Genomic DNA, 18336 nt, shown 5'->3' with positions numbered 1-18336 from the left:
CATGTCATTTTGGCATTTACCAACACTAATTTGCTATGTGGGTGGCTTGCCGCTGCTGCGGCTTCATTTACAATTTTCACTTTGCCGATGTCGCGTTGCTGTCGCTACTTTTAAGAAAAAAAAAAAAAAAAAACACCTATTGTTTTGTGCCCGCCGCATCGGTCGATAATGCCAAAGCTCTGTGTTTAAGCCGTCACACTTAACGCTCAGAACACAACATCGATAAACAGTACAAAACAAATATATTTAGTTAGAGAAATGGGCCAAAAAGTGTCGCGCAACGACTTTGAATGGGTTTACACGGAAGAGCCGCACGCATCGCGTCGCAAAATTATACTCGAGAAATATCCGCAAATCAAGAAACTGTTTGGCCATGATCCCAACTTCAAATGGATTGCCGGCGCCATGGTGCTAACCCAAATACTGGCCCTGTTCATTGTCAAGGACTTGTCATGGCCCTGGCTATTGTTGATGGCCTATTGCTTTGGCGGCATTCTGAATCATTCGCTCATGCTGGCCGTGCACGAAATATCGCACAATCTGGCCTTCGGCCACAGCCGTCCCATGCACAATCGCATTTTGGGCTTCATTTGCAATTTGCCGATTGGCCTGCCCATGAGCATATCCTTCAAGAAATATCACCTGGAGCATCATCGGTAAGCTGACACTTGATGACGTTACTTATATACCACATATATATATATATATATATATATATGTGTGTGTGTATGTACATATAAAAACAAATAAAATGTTTCTGGGCGTAGCCATGTGAGAGCTTTTCCCGCTGCCCGCAACCTTCTTGTTAGCTAATAGACCGGCAGGGCCGCTTTGCAACACTGTCCAAATGCCGCTCGTCAAAAATTTCCCTTATAAAATGTCTCTCTCTCCCACTCTCTCTCTCTCTCTCTCTCTCTGATAAGCTGTTTGTGTATAAAAAGTGTGCATTAAAATTCAAAGAATAAATCCATTTAAAGCTTTTGGGTTGTAATTTATGTGCTATCGACGTATATTTGAATAATACTTCCTTTTGAAATGTTCGCATTTGTGAGTCAACAATAAATAATATGCAATAACTGGGGATTTGCCCATATACCATCGATAGCGCGTTTATGATTGCGATAAGATTTGAAAGTTTTTATGGTTTAAACTATTTTATTCATATCAGTAACGTTCGTAATTGAATAAGTGTTTCAATTGGTCACGTAGCTGCTCATAATATTTTTTTATTCATTTTGTTATTTGTGTTTGCGTCGCCTATCTGAGTCATTCGCTCTGGTCTATCAGTCGGCACTTTGGCGCGGGCCCCTCGAATGCCGTTTTAATGAGAGTGTAGCAATTGATTTATTTGTTAGGCAATTATAAAAGATGAAAGAGAAACAGGCAGACGGAGCGTGTGTTAGTTCTTATAAGCCCCCTTTGGCTATCTTATCCACTATCTCAAGTCCAAACAAATCTTATCTTTGAAGGTAAACTGAAGGAAACTCTCACAACATTCGTCTGTTATGTTAGCAGCGTAAGCAATATAGCCTTACAGACAGATGGCTTTATAAGCATGTTAACTCTTATATTGCGGCTTGAGCATGGATCAATGCACTGTTATTAACATTTTGCTGTAATAACAGAATGTTATCGGAAAAGCTCACAACATTCTTCTGTTATGTTATTTGCGTAAGCAATATAGCCTTACAGACAGATTGTTTTATAAGCATGTTAACTCTTATATTGCGGCTTGAGCATAGATCAGTGCACTGTTATTAACATTTTGTTGTAATAATAGAATGTTATCGGAAAATCTCACAACATTTGTCTGTTATGTTAACAGCGTAAGCAATATAGCCTTACAGAGTTATGGGTTTATAAGCATGTTAACTCTTATATTGCGGCTTGAGCATAGATCAGTGCACTGTTATTTAACATTTTGGTGTAATAAAAGAATGTTAACGGATATTTGAATTGGATTCGCAATTGGCCAGAAAGAAAAGTAAATATAATTAATACAGGATATATAAGAATGTAGGGCTCTTTATAAATAAACTGTGTTTCCATGAATTTCTGGGACCCACTCATTAATAGACCAGGTGTACGCCGTTAATCTATATGGTCATTGAATTGTCCGGATTTTTAAGCCGCACACTTAAATATAGATAGATAACCCACAGCTGAGTCACATGCCGAGACATAGAGAATGGCACATTCGGCTCACGCGTGTCTGGGACACAGGTGCTAATGATTAGTGGGTCGCGTTTATCTTATCTATTAGTTGCTTGAATACCTTGTTTATGGTGCCAATACCCGAATGATAAGGCAAACTAGTTTTTTTTTTTTTAAATGGAATCGTATTTGAAGTTTAAGTCAAAAATCACTCGGGGAAAATCTCAAAGATATCCCATGATAGATATGTATATGAGATGAACAAATGTTTGATATAGTTGAAAGTTCGATTCCCTTTTGGATCGGTAAACGTCGAATTGTGAGAACCAAAAGCTGGTCTTGGAATTTTTGTGCGGCTTTCCCTTTGGCCAATTGATAAAACTATTTACAAACACAATCACGATAACATTTGATATTTGTTGCCATGCATTCCGGTTTCTCCACATAAATCATAATTAATGCGTCAATTTTCAATTGTTTATAGGTTGATTCATGCTATAAAAAAGTCGAACCAGACTAGAACTCAGAAACCTCTCTTAGTTTCATTCAACGATAAGGAAAACTCAAGCAATTCCGCATGTCAAATTTAACCTCATGTCAAGTTGTTTGAGAAAGAGACTCTCTATAGGATTTTGTCAAAGGGAAATGAGGCATTAGCTGGGAGTTCCTTTTGGGAATATGCTAAAAATACAGTTTTATGCTATTTCTTCATTTAACAATTGTTTCTTTTTTGTTTTCCTAATCCTCACAGCTATCAAGGCGACGAGGTGATTGATACGGATATACCCACCCTGCTGGAGGCGCGACTATTCGACACGACCTTTGGCAAGTTTATGTGGGTGTGCCTGCAGCCGTTCTTCTACATCTTCCGGCCGCTGGTGATCAATCCGAAGCCACCGACACGACTGGAGATCATCAATACGATCATACAGCTGGCATTCAATGCGGCTGTCGTCTATTTTATTGGCTGGAAGGCGATGGCCTATCTGCTGATTGGCTCCATACTGGCGATGGGTCTGCATCCGGTGGCGGGCCATTTCATATCGGAGCACTATATGTTCGCCAAGGGCTTTGAGACATACTCGTATTATGGCCCGCTCAATTGGATCACCTTCAATGTGGGCTATCACAATGAGCATCATGATTTTCCAGCCGTGCCCGGCTCCCGGCTGCCGGAGGTGAAGCGCATCGCCAAGGAGTTCTACGAGACGATGCCACAGCACACCAGCTGGACGCGTGTGCTCTACGATTTTGTGATGGATCCCGCTGTGGGTCCCTATGCGCGTGTCAAGCGGCGACAGCGCGGTCTCGCCTCCTAATCCGACCAAGACAAGCACAGTTTGCGGGCGCGGATGATGCAATGATTTTACTAGCGGTTTCCTGGCATTATGTAATCTCAGTGTTTAGAACTAGATACTTAGAACTTTGTTGTTTTTTATTTCTTCTTCTGTCAACTGTAACATGAACAACCTGCTCTTTTATGGCTGGCTTTAGTTTTGGTTAAGTGCAAACAATTTGCCACAGTTGATTTAACGTATTTATAGTATTAGAACATGTAAAGCTTAAGCGCTTGTATTAAACTATTATTGTTAACTCACACACACACACACACACACACACAACTGAAGAGAGCTAAAGCTAGAACTAAATATTGTATATTTTTAGTTATTGTCGCCAGATGCAGCCAACTATTTTTGATAGCCTCTTGTAACTGACATTCAAGTACCAAAAAAAAATGAGAAATATGTGAAACTGAAAACCAACGTTAACTCAACTTTACGCGGCATTACGCTCTAAACCAAATTTATATATATATGTGTATATATAAAATCAAGAAACGATTGTCCCACATATACTCGTATGCGTATGTAATAAAGAACACAACAACAAACTGAAATTTGTTGAACATTTGTTGCTCAATTTCCCGCAGGTGATTACATTTTATATATATATAAATATATAATGTATTTTAATAATTATATGTGCCGTGTGTCATGTGAATCGGTTATGGCACATGCAGCCTGATTGACTTCAATTGAGGCTGATAAAATGCTGCGTGCGATTGATAAGCGTACGATACAGCACATAACATGCCCTCTAAAAAGCTGCTCACACGAAACACCCAATTGACCTTGTCTATTTTACATAATATCAAATGGAAAGTTTCCGACTTACCAATTTGGATAACGAATGCGAAATGCTGGGCCGATCATTTGATGCATGCGCATTATACAATTAAAGTTGCTTACAAGCAATTGGATACCCTGTAAAAAATGATTTGCAATTAATCTTGTGCACGCATCTTATTATAGGATATTATTTTAATACATTTTGGGTGTATTTGGGGTCCTAACCGCAAGCTGTGAATAAATTTAAAATTTCAGAAATCTGTAGGTTCTAATTGTGAGCAATTTTAGGGCCCAAGAGATAAACACAATTAAATTATCCACTACGCTTCTCCCTTGTCATGAGGAGCTGACAATCTAAAAAGCGGTACGTTTATTTACAGTCGAGCGATATTTGGCTTTATTTATTTTTTTTTTTTTGGGCCTAATTGAGATAACAGCTAATTGGCAAAAATTACGTTTGGGTGCATCTTAAAATAGCTTGAATTGTGGCTACAAATTTTGTCAACAGAGTTTTTCATGAGTCATTCATCAACTGGAACGTGATTTAAGTGAAAAGCGAGCGAATGTTCAGATAGAACTCAAATGAGTTAATAAACCAAAAGTATTCGAGTCGAAAAGGCTTCTTAACATACTTTCTACAGTCTTTAACCAAACGTTGACCAACACTGAATCAGAAAGCTCATGGTTAATGTTTGCAATGCAGTTAAAGTAGCTTGCAACGTTAATTTTACATATTAAGCTAGCAGACAAAGCACTTTTCACGACCAAAAAATGTGCTTGGTTAAACGTCAACTTAATAAATAGTGTAACATTTCTGCACACTGTTGACGATAGATTTGTCATAAGGTTTGCCATTTAGAGCTACAATAATAATATATGTTTACAAACAAGCAACAACGATATCTATTTCCATATAAAAGGTGTTATCGCAACGCCAGGTGCTTCCCATTAGTCTAGCCTAAAGCCAACCATACATACCTGCTAGACGGTAGGCGCATTACCAAATCTATGACTAACTGGCAATTTGTCATTTGGCCTGGTGCACGTGTTGGCCAAAGCGTAGCTCAAATTCAACTGCTGACAGATACAGGTGAAAAGTAAGTGACATATTCATGCATGCATAACTTAACTTAAACACTAAGCTTAAGGAAAACACATGATACCTAATTTCCTTTTTAAATACTATTTATATATAATTTATTTATATGTATAATAGAATTACATATTGAGGGGGGGGTCTTGTGGAGGGGCGGTAGGGTTTGAATTGTTGTTGAAAGAAATCGTACAGTGTTAGCTTAATTAAATAAAATGGTTGTGCCTTAATATGATAGGGTATTTTGCTTCTTCTTCTTCTTCTGGGCTGTTTTTTTTTTACCCCGCTCGTTTTTTTTTTACACGCTTAAAAAATGATTTTACAAAGTGTTTTTTCTCGTCTTCTTCTTTTTCTACCGCATAATTCTAAGCTTGTTGTTGTACGTTAAGAAGTTATTTGTTTTTTTTTTTTGCAATTTTTTTTCGGGTTTTTTCTTTTTCGTTTTTTCAAAGTGTGTTGTTCTCTAATCAGCTTACTAGATTTAAATTAAAAATTATACATTTGTTTATATCCATTTTTATTTAAATGTAAACTTAGCTTTAGGGCTGCAATTTATTTATATTAAATGTATTATCTGATGCATTTGTTGCATCATCAAGTGTTTTGTTTTTGTTGGTTTTGCTTCTTTTTTTTTTGTTTTTTATTTATTATTATTTATCTTGTGTATTTATGCTACATATTTATTTATTTTTTATTTATAAATCAATCATTCTGTAATAGGAAAAACAAATAAAACATACAAGAGAAAAATTGATTACAGCGCGCCACGCGAACAAAATTATCGCATTTAAATTGGAAGATATTATATATATATATATAAATAAATATATATATATATATATAAATGTGTATAAATTAACAATTAAATTTTACTTGGCTTTTCACTTTAAGCAAACGGAAAAACTGTACAGAAGTAAAAAATATGTAAATTGTTTTTTAAGTTTTTTTTTTGAATGAAATAATAAAAAAGAAACGTAAAAAACGCGCGCGCGTCGCACAAAACTTAAAGCGAACACAAACTGTAAATTAAATTAACAAAAACTAATAGTAGCAGGTAATGGTAATTAATTATATGCATGTATATATAAACATATATATATATACTTACATATATATATATATATTTACATAAGGTAAATATAATAGAACGTTTAACGAACGTAAAGTGTGTACCGCGCCTACACATACAAAATTTGTTGATATTTTGCATTTTGCATTTTACAGTTGAATTGAATTTTCACATAATTAGTTACTTTTTCAATTGTGTTTGCGTGTGTCCGTTTGTGTGTGTGTGTTAATTTTCTGCTCATATTTGCATTTTGAAATACGTTTGCGTTATAATAGCAATAATTAGTAAATATGTACTACACAAAACGTTTAAGTGACTTTTTTTCTTTTTTTTTTTTTTTTTTTTTTTTTTTACTAAAACTTAGTAAATACCGTTTAACGCATTACGTTGCGTGAGTGTTGGCTGCTCTTCTCTCTCTCTCTCTCTCTCTGTGTCTGTGTGTGAGTTCGTTTTGTCTATGCGTGTGCGATAAACACTGCGTTAGCAGTTTATCGATAAATTACAAGCTTTAATCGAGGGTGCTGCCAACCGTTGTCAAATTGATGTTGTTCTTGTTGTTGTTGTTGTTGTTGGTTTTGCTTGCGATCCAATCCACATTTTCTGCAGTCTACCGCGCCGACTGCGCTGCTCGCTGCTTCCCTGGCGTTCCTGTGCTCAGCGTCAGGCTGCTGGTTGTCGTTGTGGTCACCGTTAAACTGCTGCTGCCGCCGGCGACGCCGACGCTGACAGTTTTCGAACAGCGAATACATATGTAATCATCGTCGGCCTTAATTTGACTACGATTCAGGCCCACACAGTACATGTGAAACCATTCGTTGCAGCCGCCATCGCATTGCACCCAATCCACCTCACGTCCGGTTGGCTTATGGCAATTCTCGGCACGGCATTCCTCTTCGTCATCCTCCTGTGCCGTTTGCTGTGTGCGTTGCGCATGCTTTTTCTGTCCGCCGCCGCCACCAGCGCCACCTGTTGTTGGATTGTTATTGCCCGCTGTGGTGGGCGTGTTGCCGGCATTGCCGTTGCCATTGTTGTTGTTGTTGCTGCTGCTGCTGCTGTTATTGTTGTTGTTGTTATTATTATTGTTTGTTGTGTTTGTTGTTGTTGTCGTAGTGGTTGTGCGCTTGCGCTTCTTGTGGCCAGATGCCGGCATGGGCGTGGCGCCAGCTGCTGGTGTCGTTGCGGCCGGTGTCGTTGGTGTTGTTGCCGTTGTATTCCCACCGTTCGCCTGCTTGTTCTCGGCATCCGCATCGACGCCGGGCGAGCTGCTCGCCTTGCTGTCACTTTTGCGCACCGCTTGCGACTTTTTGCCCGGCGTCTGTTTGGGCGTATTCTGTTTCTTGCGCGGCACAGCCACATTGGCGCTGCTGGCATCATTGGAGCGACGTTTTTTATTGCGCACTGCCGCCGCCTGCGCCGCGCCGCTGCCAGCGCCGGGACTCGGACTATTCTGCACAAGCAGGCTATCATTGGAATCCTCAGCGCCGCTATGGATGCTAGATGTGGTTGTTGCCACCAGTGTGCCTGTTGTCGCCTGGATTTGCTGCTGCTGCTGACGGTGCTGTTGCAAATGTTGGGCGACACGCGATTTTGCCTCCGCTTGCAGCGTTGTCGGCGGCATCGTTTCCAGTATGCGCCACAGCTCTTGCGTCTCATCCAGCGACACCTCTAACAAATCGCCCTCCATCATTAGCTCGAGCAGATTCTCAATTTCGCTTTCGGAGAGCAATTTTAAGAGATCAGTGCTGTTGTTGTTGCTGCTGCTGCTGCTGCTGTTGTTGTTGCTGGTGATTTGCACATTGTTGGCCGCGTGTCGCGGCAGCTGCTCGTCCTCATCATTGCTATACCCATCCTCCACAATGCGCAGCCGGCATTCATCGTCATCGTCATCGTCATCCACATCATCCCCATTATCCTCGTTATCTGACTCGGAACGCCCCGCATTGTTGGCTTCCTGCTTGGACAGATTGTGCGTACGTCGCGGCTTCCTTGGACTGCTTATGTTGCCCAGCACGGCGGCGCCGCAGCTGGTGCTCTCCGTGCGACGCTTCTGATGTTGAACCAAAATGGCATCTAGAGCGGCGCTGACGTCGGGACTGCTGAGCGCTTTGCGTGCACGATCCTGCCAGTTCATGGCACGCTCCGCCAAACAGCGCAACGCCTCATCCTCAGGTAGACGTATGGGCAGCTGTTGCAGCTGCACGAGCAGCGGCAGAATGGTCTCCAAACGTGGACGCTTCGAACGCACACAGCTCGGACACAGCCACTTTTCTTGTGCCGGCATTGATGCAACTCCAACTCCACCATTAATTGCACCTCCATTGCCATTGCCATTGCCATTTTGTTGGGCCATCAGTGGCTGGGCTTCCGGCACCGGTGGCACGCAATCCTCGTGAAACCAATCGCGGCACAGCTGGCAATTGTGCATGAGGCCCCGAAATTCGGACTTGCATAGACAGAAGACGTCGCGCAAGGGATTCTTGGTCATATTCTGGCGCCTTAGATCGCGCATATCGCGCAATTCCTGCTCCTCGGCATGCTTGAAGCTGGCCACTATTTCGGCGGGATTCTTGTCCTTTAGGAAATCATCTTGGAAACGCGGCTTGAGATCCGAGTCAATATTGATGGCATCTGCACGCGGCATCAGCACCTCCAGCAGCGTATAGAATGTGCCCTTCTTTAAGAACGCACGCGCCGTATTCTCCTTCCACTGATGTGCACTACTCAGATGGCCCTGCATGCGACCGAGCTCCTCCAGCTGGATGGGTATATTGAGACCACGATCGATCATCGCCTCCAGCGTGTGACAGTAGGTGACGTGATTATTTTGCTGCAATTGTTCCACAGCACGCAGCCATTCCCGTGCCTTGCGCAGTGCATCCTTTAAGACGCCATGCGACGGCACCTGCCCATTGATTTCGCTGGCGGACTTAAGAAACTGCTCAATCTCGGCCAGCTCATGCTGCTGATTGAGTCGTCGAAAATATTTAGCTGCCTGTGATTCCCATGCCTCGATAGCGGCGCCAATTTGCTGCAGTTTACGCATCTCACGATCCACATACGGATCGGTCGGATCCAGATCAGCGGCTGCCGTATGCAACAGGTTCTTTACATCCTTATAGGTCAGCTTCGAGCTGGTCTCGCGCAAGCCCTGGGAGCGTTTGTACCATTTGCATTGTTTGAGACGCTTCTGCAACTGATCCAGCTGCTGGAGCTCAATGCGCAACGAGCTGCCCTCATTGATGAGCGTCTCCAAATCGTTCTCCTCGAGCGCCTCAAGCGATAGCTGCAGCTGCGAATCGGCGCGTTCCACAAACTGTCGTCCCAGCACAAGCAGCTCACGCACCGAGGCACCCTCATCTATGATGCAGCACAGATTATCGATTTCCTGCACAAACAGCTCCAGCTCCTCCATGGTCAGCTTATATTGTGCTGCTTCCTGATTGTGATCGGAGCGGGTGCGCACCTTCAATATATACAATTTAAATAATTTTTGGTTTTAATTGTTAATCTACAGCTATACATATATATTTATGTATATGATATAACATTTAATAAACATAATAAAGCATAGCTAAAGGGAAGATTAAGTTAGGATTATGTTGGATTTTTTATAAAAAAAAAAATAATACCTTAAATTATCAAAAGTCTTACATGATGCTAACTTTATAATATTAACATATGAAATGTATATATATATATAATATATATATTTTATATACCATAAGTATATATTTAAATATATTTATAGAGTCAAAGATTTGTCCTTTCAAGCGCCTGACAAAGTAGATATACTTGGCATATATCAAAATTTTCGGGTAGAGTATAGAAAAAAAAACAATTTCGTAAAAAAAAAAAAGATTTTCAAAAAGAGAAGAATATTGCAATATTAAATTCTTCCTAAGTAAATTATGTTTGTAAAAAGATGCAAATTTTCATAAGTAAAATATTGAAAATAAATTATATATGCAATTATCACAAATCAGTTCGGATAAGATTAAGGAGCAATCTCTTACCTTATTAATGCCCAGCTGTTGTATAACCGTGACACACTTCTCCGCCTCAATGGCGGCTGCATTGAGCCGATCGATGAGCAGGGATGAGGGAAACTTTTTGGTCTCGGCCTCCTTGCAGAGCTCCTGCAGCTCGGACAGCGTCACCGATGTGGGCGTATGTGCATCGACAATGTCGCGACAACGGGATAGCCAACGCTCAAAGCTGTGCGCCTTAACCTTTAACTTTTGCAGCATCAGCGGCATCTCGTCCAGCGTATAGCGATAGATGAGCGTATGCTTCTCTGGCGCACAGCCGCAGAGTACCGTGTAGTGGCGCAGGCAGACAATCAGCTTATCGTTGCACTCACAGGCAACGGCCGATAGAAAGCAGGTGGTGTTGCACTCCTGGCAATGGCGCTCATCATCGTTGACCAATTCGAAGGCGCGTCGTTCGGCGCGTGTGACGCCCCATTCCAACAGAGATTTGCGCAGTTTCTTCTCCGTGTCAACCATCTCGGCCATGTCTATATAGCAAGCGGTCGCAATGCCAAAAGTCAGCTTGGCCGGCTCCAAGGCCATCTTGCAGACTAGCTCATCGTGCGAGAACACACAGAAGCGACGCAGCATTGAATAATGATTGACGCATTCGCGTCCCATTTTAAGCCAATCTGCTGGCGCAAAATTGACGGCCTCGGCGAAATTGTAGCCCTGATTAAAGCCGGCATGATAGGCGCGCGGAAAGGTAATGACAAATTCGCCGGCATGCTGATCGGTACGATATACGGGTACACCATTGTTCATCAATATATTGGGATTCATAATCGTGACCAGTTGATGCAGCAGATCCGGCTGCGAGGAGAATAGCTCGGGCGCGGCGCGTTTCATGGTCTCCTCGAACTGTTCGGCACAGGAGCCGGGCACACCGTACCAAGTCTTTGGCTCGCCCCAATGCAAATAGTTAATCGAATAGCTCCAGTGATCCTCGTTGTGCCAGCAAAAGGCAGCAAAGCACATGCCCACATACATCCAAGGCGCATTCATGCCGCTAATATCGGCATTAATATGCCCCAGTATTGAGTCCTCCAGTAGCGGTAGATTATTTAAATTCCAACTGGATTCGGCATACTCCTGATCACCGGGCAGCAAATAATGTGAGCTCTTTGTGGGAAAACCAGAGCCATGATCCATAGTATGCAAATCAGCGCCATATTCCACTGTAACATCCTCATCAATCGAGGAGACAATACGCCAGAATTCGCGCTCCACCATCTCCGTTGGCACCAAGTGCACAGGTTTGCGAAAATATTCCTGCTTGAACTGATCGGCCATCTGACCGAACTGCTGCAATGTGTACTCACGCTCGGCCTGCTCGAAACCAAAAGCTTCCTGCGGCTTGCTCACCTCCTCCACAACGCAACGTGGGCACAGCCATTCACCTGGTCGATAGAACAACAATGAATTAATATTAGAGATAGCAAATCTAAAGCATATAATTATTTGTATCAAAATAGCTCGAATCGGAGATATCCTGATGAATCCTAATAAAGATCATCCTCAATCAATGAATATGAGTGAGTATATTGACGAAATGAAACTCACCTTTTGGTATGCTGCTCAGTGGTGGCAACAAGCAGAAGGTATGATAGCTATCGTCGCAACCGTCACAGAGCAGCATGCACTCCTCGACATCGCCGCGATTGCAAATGTGACAGATGTACTTCATTAGCGGATCGATAAGCGGTTGCTGTGGCTCGGTGCTGGCTTTCTTTTGGGTGGCACGTGTATTGGGTGCAGGTGTTGTTGCCCCACAGCCGGTTGATTGACCGCCGCCAGCGGCACCACCACCACCACCACCACCACCACCACCACCAGCATTGACTGCATTGAAGCTGCTCAAAAGATCGCGTTTAAAATCTTCCTTGGTTTCCGTTTTGATGGTGACTGCAGCAGCGCCTGGCTTGACCGTGGTTAGGCCGCAGCTGGCATTTGAATTGCCAAAGCGCTTCGAGCGACGCGTATTATTTTCATTTGGCGGCGCGATTTGCTGACGTGTGGGTATTTCATGGGCCTTGTAATCGGTGCCAACATCCTCGAGCTTGACGGGCGTTGCGTTCACGGCAGTAGGTGCCGCGCCAGGTCCCAATACCTTACCAGAGGTGTAGACCTCAAAGGGATGAAGTATTCGCTCGTAGTGGGCTTTGAGTGTGGCACCAACACTCTTGCTGGATGGATACTGCATGCGATTGGCCACTTTGGCCCATTTGCGCTCCTTGGTGGTCTGCTCCATGCCACCCTCCTCCTGCACAATGCGATGCAGAGTATATAGATCTAGAGCTTTGCGCTCCACCATGGGGATTTTCAGGGAGGAGCCTTGCAGCTCCCAAAATTTGGCGATTTGATCCAAAAAATTCAATTTGACACGCGTCTTGGCCTCCAATTCATTGAGACGCTGGACGCGTGGCACAAAACGTAACTTATCCACATCGACAGCAAATGGCGGTGACCATTTCTCCGGCGGTAATATCTTGGCAATGCCACATTTCTCAGCTATGGAGCGTATTTTGCTAATGTATGCCAATGGATTTTTAAACTCCTCCGCTGTCGGCCGGAAAACAGGACACTCGGGCGGCGTATCAAAATGGAATTCCTCGTTCTTGCCCTGATCAAATTTATTGCTGCTATGCGGCTTGGTGTGCAGCGACTTCTTGTGCACTGTGGGCGTTGGATGCGGACAGCTATTGTGATATTTTTTGCTGGCCGAAACACTGCTGCTGGCATGATTCATCGGCACGCTGGGCATGGGGCGTTCCACGGAGCTGGGAGTCGCTCCAGTTGCAGCAGCACCACCACCGCCACCACCGGTGGCTGCACCACCTCCTCCACCAGCTGATGTTGGCATGATTCCTGTTGTTGCTGCTGAACCATCGTTGCCCGTTGCAGCTGATTCGTTATTATTATTATTATTGTTGTTGTTGTTGTTGGTATTGTTGTTATTGTTGTTATTATTATTGTGGGTACTGTTGTTGGTGTTCTTCTTGGCCGACTCGCTGCCACTGCCACCGGTTGAGTTGCGTGTGCGCAGGCGTCGCGCTGGTGTTACGGTGCCATTGGAGTTGCTATTACCGCCTCCAGAGCCGCCGCCAGTTGCGCTGGCGGCTAGATTGTCCGCCTCGGCTTTGGCGGACATGTGGGGCTTTCAATATCAAATGAACTGCTGCAACGGCTGCTGACCCTTTGTTCAGCTCTGCAAAATGAGTATAGAATGCCGTTTAGTCAACAACTATTAAAATATGGAATGAAATTTGTATATATTTATTTTTCAATAAACGCGTCTATTAGTTCTATGTACTTTCTACTTGCTCGCTCAAAATCACAGTTATTAGTAAATGTAACTCATTGACTCCCGTATACATTTCAGTTTGCTTTTTGGGGTTGAAATATCCACAATCTCAATAGACATGGCCATTTTCTAGTTTTCGGCCTGCCTGCCTGCCTGCTTGCCTGCCAAGTGTGACCAACAGACAGGCACAGCTCAGAGTTACAAGTGTGCGTGTGTGTGTGTGTGTTTTGGAACACTGCTCAACACTGTGCCAAGAACAACCAGCCAACCTTTTTCATATGGTTTAAACGCATCAACGAACGCAAGTGAAAAGTTGTAATTGCAAGAGTATAAGTAAAAGAGAGAGATGGAGAGAGAAAGAGAGTAAACACACACACACACAAAAAAAAACGCACAACCCCTCTCGTACTGGCAGTCAGGTAGGTAAACAAAAACAGTAAACGGCATTTATAGAATTAGTGTGTGTGTGTGTGTGTGTGTGTGTGAGCGCCTCTCGTCGTTTAAACGTGGGGGTTGTGTGTCGTTCCATTCTGGCATTAAAATCGGAGACTATTCTACAAACACACATACACACATACACATACAAAACATACGCACACATACAAGCATTTGCACTGCCTGCATGTGCATTTGTAGTCGGTTTAGTTCGTCTAAAGCTTGATTACATTATCAGCGTACGTTTTGATATTGATAAAAATAAAATTGCAATAATACAAAATGTATGTTTGCACCCTCAACATTTAAGTAATTCAATAGCCAGGCCACACGCCACTTCGTGCTTCTGAGGTGCACGAAAATGCATTTAAAATATCTTCATTTATTATTATAGAAAATTATTGGGAAAATGCGTAAAATCTTTTTAAAACAAACAAACTTTAATTCCTGTTTTTTACCTGCTAAAGATGTGCGTTCATAAGAAGTTTGGAATATACAAATATACAGCAAAACAAAAATTCTATGGAAAATGTAAGAAAAATTCTGGCTAATAAAAAAAATAAACCGGTTAAAGACGAAACCCGTGCAAGTTAGATTTTATTTTTCGAGTAAAATAACTGGCGCGGATCAGGTATAATCTACTATATTTCTTATTGGCAAAGTCGTAGACTGCTTTTACAACTATAATTCCATAGTATATAATTCATATTTAGTAAACAAGTTTTTTGTATACAGGCTAAAAAATGACAGGTAGGTAAGGTCATGACTGTTGACGCCGCCTCAGCTGCTAGAAAACAAATTTCTTTTTTTTTTTTGGATTATTATTTCAATGCAACAAAAGACCAAGCTCGCCTCCCCCTCAACCAAATTAAATCAATATTGAAATTAAATGTTGAACGCGTGGCCAGTTCGCATAGAAACAAACTTGAAAGCCAAAAGCTTTCATGAAGTCTCAAACAAATAAATAACATTTAGGAAAACTTTTAGCACAGTTACAAATATCTATTGTTGCGTTAAGTTCTGATCAAATAAAATTGCACGCAAATTGCGGAAAACTTTCTTTTAATAATGTATGTTTGTATCTGGATGGATATATAAACATGTCATCAGATGGAAAATCTTACCACCTGTGTCCAGTGTTGCCAACTGTTTCACCGGGTGGCAAGCAAATCGCAAAAATGGCACACACACACACACACAAACAGATGACAAGCAAACGCGTCTACGTGATCAAAGAACGCCTAATGCCCGCTAGGGACCGACGGGATGGGGGTGGCTTTTTGAGCTTACGGCGGCGTGACGTGAGAGCGAGTGAAAGAGTGTGAGTGAGCGGTGAGCGAGGCAAATGTGTGCGAGTGGGAGTTAAGTTTAGATGCAGCGCACAATTGCAGCGTTGGTAATGTACATCGTATGGTGGCATATTATTTTTATTTAGTTTTCTTTTCTACACTAACACTATCACAGGCTCAGGCACACGCCATACATCATCGTGCTTTGACAAAACTAACAAGAGAAGTTCAATAAATATTCTCGCACTTTTTTTTTTTTTTTGTTTTTGGTTTCATAAATAAATTGTGTGTGTATGTGGCGCATATTGGAAGCGTGCAACAGGAAAACATGAATTTGTTGCATAGAAAAGTGGAGCGCAAAACATACGTACATAAAATAAATATATATACATGCATGTATGTTAGTATGTACACACCTTATACAGTGTGCATGTATAACATAACGACCGATAGCAACAGAACTTACCAATTCAATACACATACATACATACATACATACATATGTACGTACTTACATGCGTGCATACATATACATATATACATATACATACGCGCGCACATCCATATGTGAGAAAATTTGTAAGACCATTTGTTCTTAGCAGCGCACGCACTCAAACCGTTGGTTTAGCTGTTACTGCTGCTGCTGGAAAAGCTCTTGCTGTCCAACATTAATTGCGTATGTTTTTCCAGGCAAAACTACTGGGCACATGCAAAATGTTTATATTTATTGTGTGATGAAATTGAAATGGTAAAAGAAGCCATATTGAAAAACGTCGCTGTCGGCATCGACGCCGGCAGCGACGTTAAAGTTCCGGTTAACGTTTTTTTTTTTTTTCCAGCGTCCAAATAGACAAAAGGAAGCCGCCGTAGCAGTCGCTGGGCAAAAAAGCTTTGCCTTTGGTGGTTGTTGTTACAGTTTACACACAAACACAAACACACACACACACGCACACATCTACAGAAAAGGTTCGCATACAAAAGTGGGGCGACGTTGCCACCACCACCCCAAAAATGAAGAAGAACAACGTCAATGCAAAAAGCAGGGAGTTAGCAAGCACGAGAGTAAAGTGTGAGTGTTGTGTAGTTTTGTCATTTCCTTGATCAGAACGACAGACAGACAGGCAGACTCTCTCTCCGCGTGAGAGCAACGAGTACCGTATTTATGTGTATGTACAAATGAGAGATGGCATAGGGAGTGCGTGAGTGCGTATGCTCCGCATGTTTATTTTCCCTTCATTTTTTCTTGCCACAATTTTTTTTTTTTTTGCTTTAATTGACGTTTGCAAAATTATTGATTGGTAAAATGCGAACGCTGCACGCTTGCCAACTATTAGAATTTCACAAAGTTGACAACGATTTGCGACAACTTATTTTGCCATATTGATCGTTAGTTTTTTTTTTTTTTTGGGAAAATAAAGCCTAACAGCCGCATGCTGTTTTAATCTAAAGCGCTTCACGCACACATAAAGGGGTTTTATATAATTTCCATTTTCAACCGAGCACACACACACACACACGCAAATTTACACACACACACACGAGCGCGCACAGGTATACGTATAGAAGCACACAACAGTATTTCTTTATACATACATAAATATATGTATGTATGTTTAGCGAAATTAGCACTAAATGTCTTTTTACTTTGTCAAATGCAATTGATTTAATGTACTTGGCTTAGCTGCATCTGAAAACACTGTTCACAAAACTGTTTTTCGTTGCCAACCAAGCCCAGTAACAGCAGAAGTAGCAGCAGCAACAACAACAACAACAACAACAATGTCTACTACAAATAGTAAGCAGTTAACAAACGTTGACGTCGACGTTGTGATTTTTACGCACTGTCCACCATATTGCACATTGAAATGTTTTATGTTTGTATGTATAATATACATATATTCAAGCATACTGTGATGTGTGTGTGTGCCTGTGTGTGTAAATGCAACACTGTACTTTTACAAAATTATATACTTTGCATAATTATTAAGTGGCCTATAATTGAAATTGATATTTCAAGCGTGGGATCACAATATTTGTAGGGATTAACTGCGCTAGACACACACACACGCACGCACAGGAGGCAGGCAGCGACGTCGACGGCAACGTCTCTGCTATGATGGCGACCAAAGGCTGAGAACGCACTTTACAACGTTGCTCCACTGCCTCGCTGTTTGCGTGAGCTTATTATAAATTCACAGAAAATTCACGAAAAATATTGTATCAATTTTGCAGCAAAGGTTTGCCTTCATAACTATATTTTCACTTTTTATTATAATTTTTTCTTTTTTTTTTTTTTTTGTAAACTGCGCTGCTAGCAGTGGTCGCAGCAGCAGCCGCACACATACAAGTTTTTTTCTTTGATTAAAACGCGGGGGGTTGATTCCAATTGTCTTTTCAGGGCGCACTTATTAACTTTAGACTTTTCATAGGGTTTCGCTTGATTTGTTGCAACGTTTTGGGCTTGGCGTATTATATGCATGCGTTTTGTCCATATTTCGCCTGCTAATTAAACATTTTCAGCTTCAGCCATCAGCGAAACTCACACACGCACGCATACACAGAGGGTAGAAGTGGAAGAAAACTAAACTCACTGTCGTCATAGGTAATGGGGCCGAGCACGCTGTTTGTATGCGTGCACTTGCCCGAAATATCTCATAGATCTACGCACACAGCACTTAATAAATTTGATTTGTATTGAATTGTTATATTTATTTTCTTGGTACTGATCTTCTCTACTGCCTTTTCAACTGCACACGACGATGAAAATCAGTGTGGCTAACTATTGTGTTTATTTAAATACCGCAATGCCGCAAGAATACATACAGAAAATACCAA

At 42.0% G+C, this 18336-nt stretch overlaps 2 protein-coding genes across 2 annotated transcripts; one reads left to right on the top strand and one right to left on the bottom strand.

Annotated features, from left to right (window-relative positions):
• Positions 1-63: 63 nt before the first annotated feature.
• Positions 64-4051, top strand: ifc (delta4-sphingolipid-FADS-like protein ifc). Its single transcript, XM_002051348.4, has 2 exons — positions 64-656; positions 2906-4051. Exons 1-2 carry the CDS (start codon positions 259-261, stop codon positions 3471-3473), a joined length of 966 nt encoding a protein of 321 aa, XP_002051384.1. The 5' UTR covers positions 64-258; the 3' UTR covers positions 3474-4051.
• Positions 4052-5450: 1399 nt separating this feature from the next.
• On the bottom strand, positions 5451-18272 carry Kdm5 (Lysine demethylase 5). Its single transcript, XM_002051349.4, has 4 exons — positions 18093-18272; positions 12037-13681; positions 10459-11873; positions 5451-9908 (listed from the first exon to the last, which is right to left on the bottom strand). Exons 2-4 carry the CDS (start codon positions 13622-13624, stop codon positions 7053-7055), a joined length of 5859 nt encoding a protein of 1952 aa, XP_002051385.3. The 5' UTR covers positions 13625-13681; positions 18093-18272; the 3' UTR covers positions 5451-7052.
• Positions 18273-18336: the final 64 nt, after the last annotated feature.

Source organism: Drosophila virilis, chromosome 4 (assembly GCF_030788295.1).
Source record: "Drosophila virilis strain 15010-1051.87 chromosome 4, Dvir_AGI_RSII-ME, whole genome shotgun sequence".
Taxonomy (NCBI): Eukaryota; Metazoa; Arthropoda; class Insecta; order Diptera; family Drosophilidae; genus Drosophila; species Drosophila virilis.
This window is presented reverse-complemented; position numbering and strand designations above follow the sequence as displayed.

Bases quoted from the DNA above. Each gene is read 5' to 3' on its own strand.
- ifc (XM_002051348.4), top strand. From the start codon at position 259: ATGGGCCAAAAAGTGTCGCGCAACGACTTTGAATGGGTTTACACGGAA. The intron at 657-2,905 runs GTAAGCTGACAC...TAATCCTCACAG, and splicing joins TATCACCTGGAGCATCATCG to CTATCAAGGCGACGAGGTGA.
- Kdm5 (XM_002051349.4), bottom strand. From the start codon at position 13,624: ATGTCCGCCAAAGCCGAGGCGGACAATCTAGCCGCCAGCGCAACTGGC. The intron at 11,874-12,036 runs GTGAGTTTCATT...TCTATCGACCAG, and splicing joins ACTGAGCAGCATACCAAAAG to GTGAATGGCTGTGCCCACGT. The intron at 9,909-10,458 runs GTAAGAGATTGC...TATATATTGAAG, and splicing joins AACAGCTGGGCATTAATAAG to GTGCGCACCCGCTCCGATCA.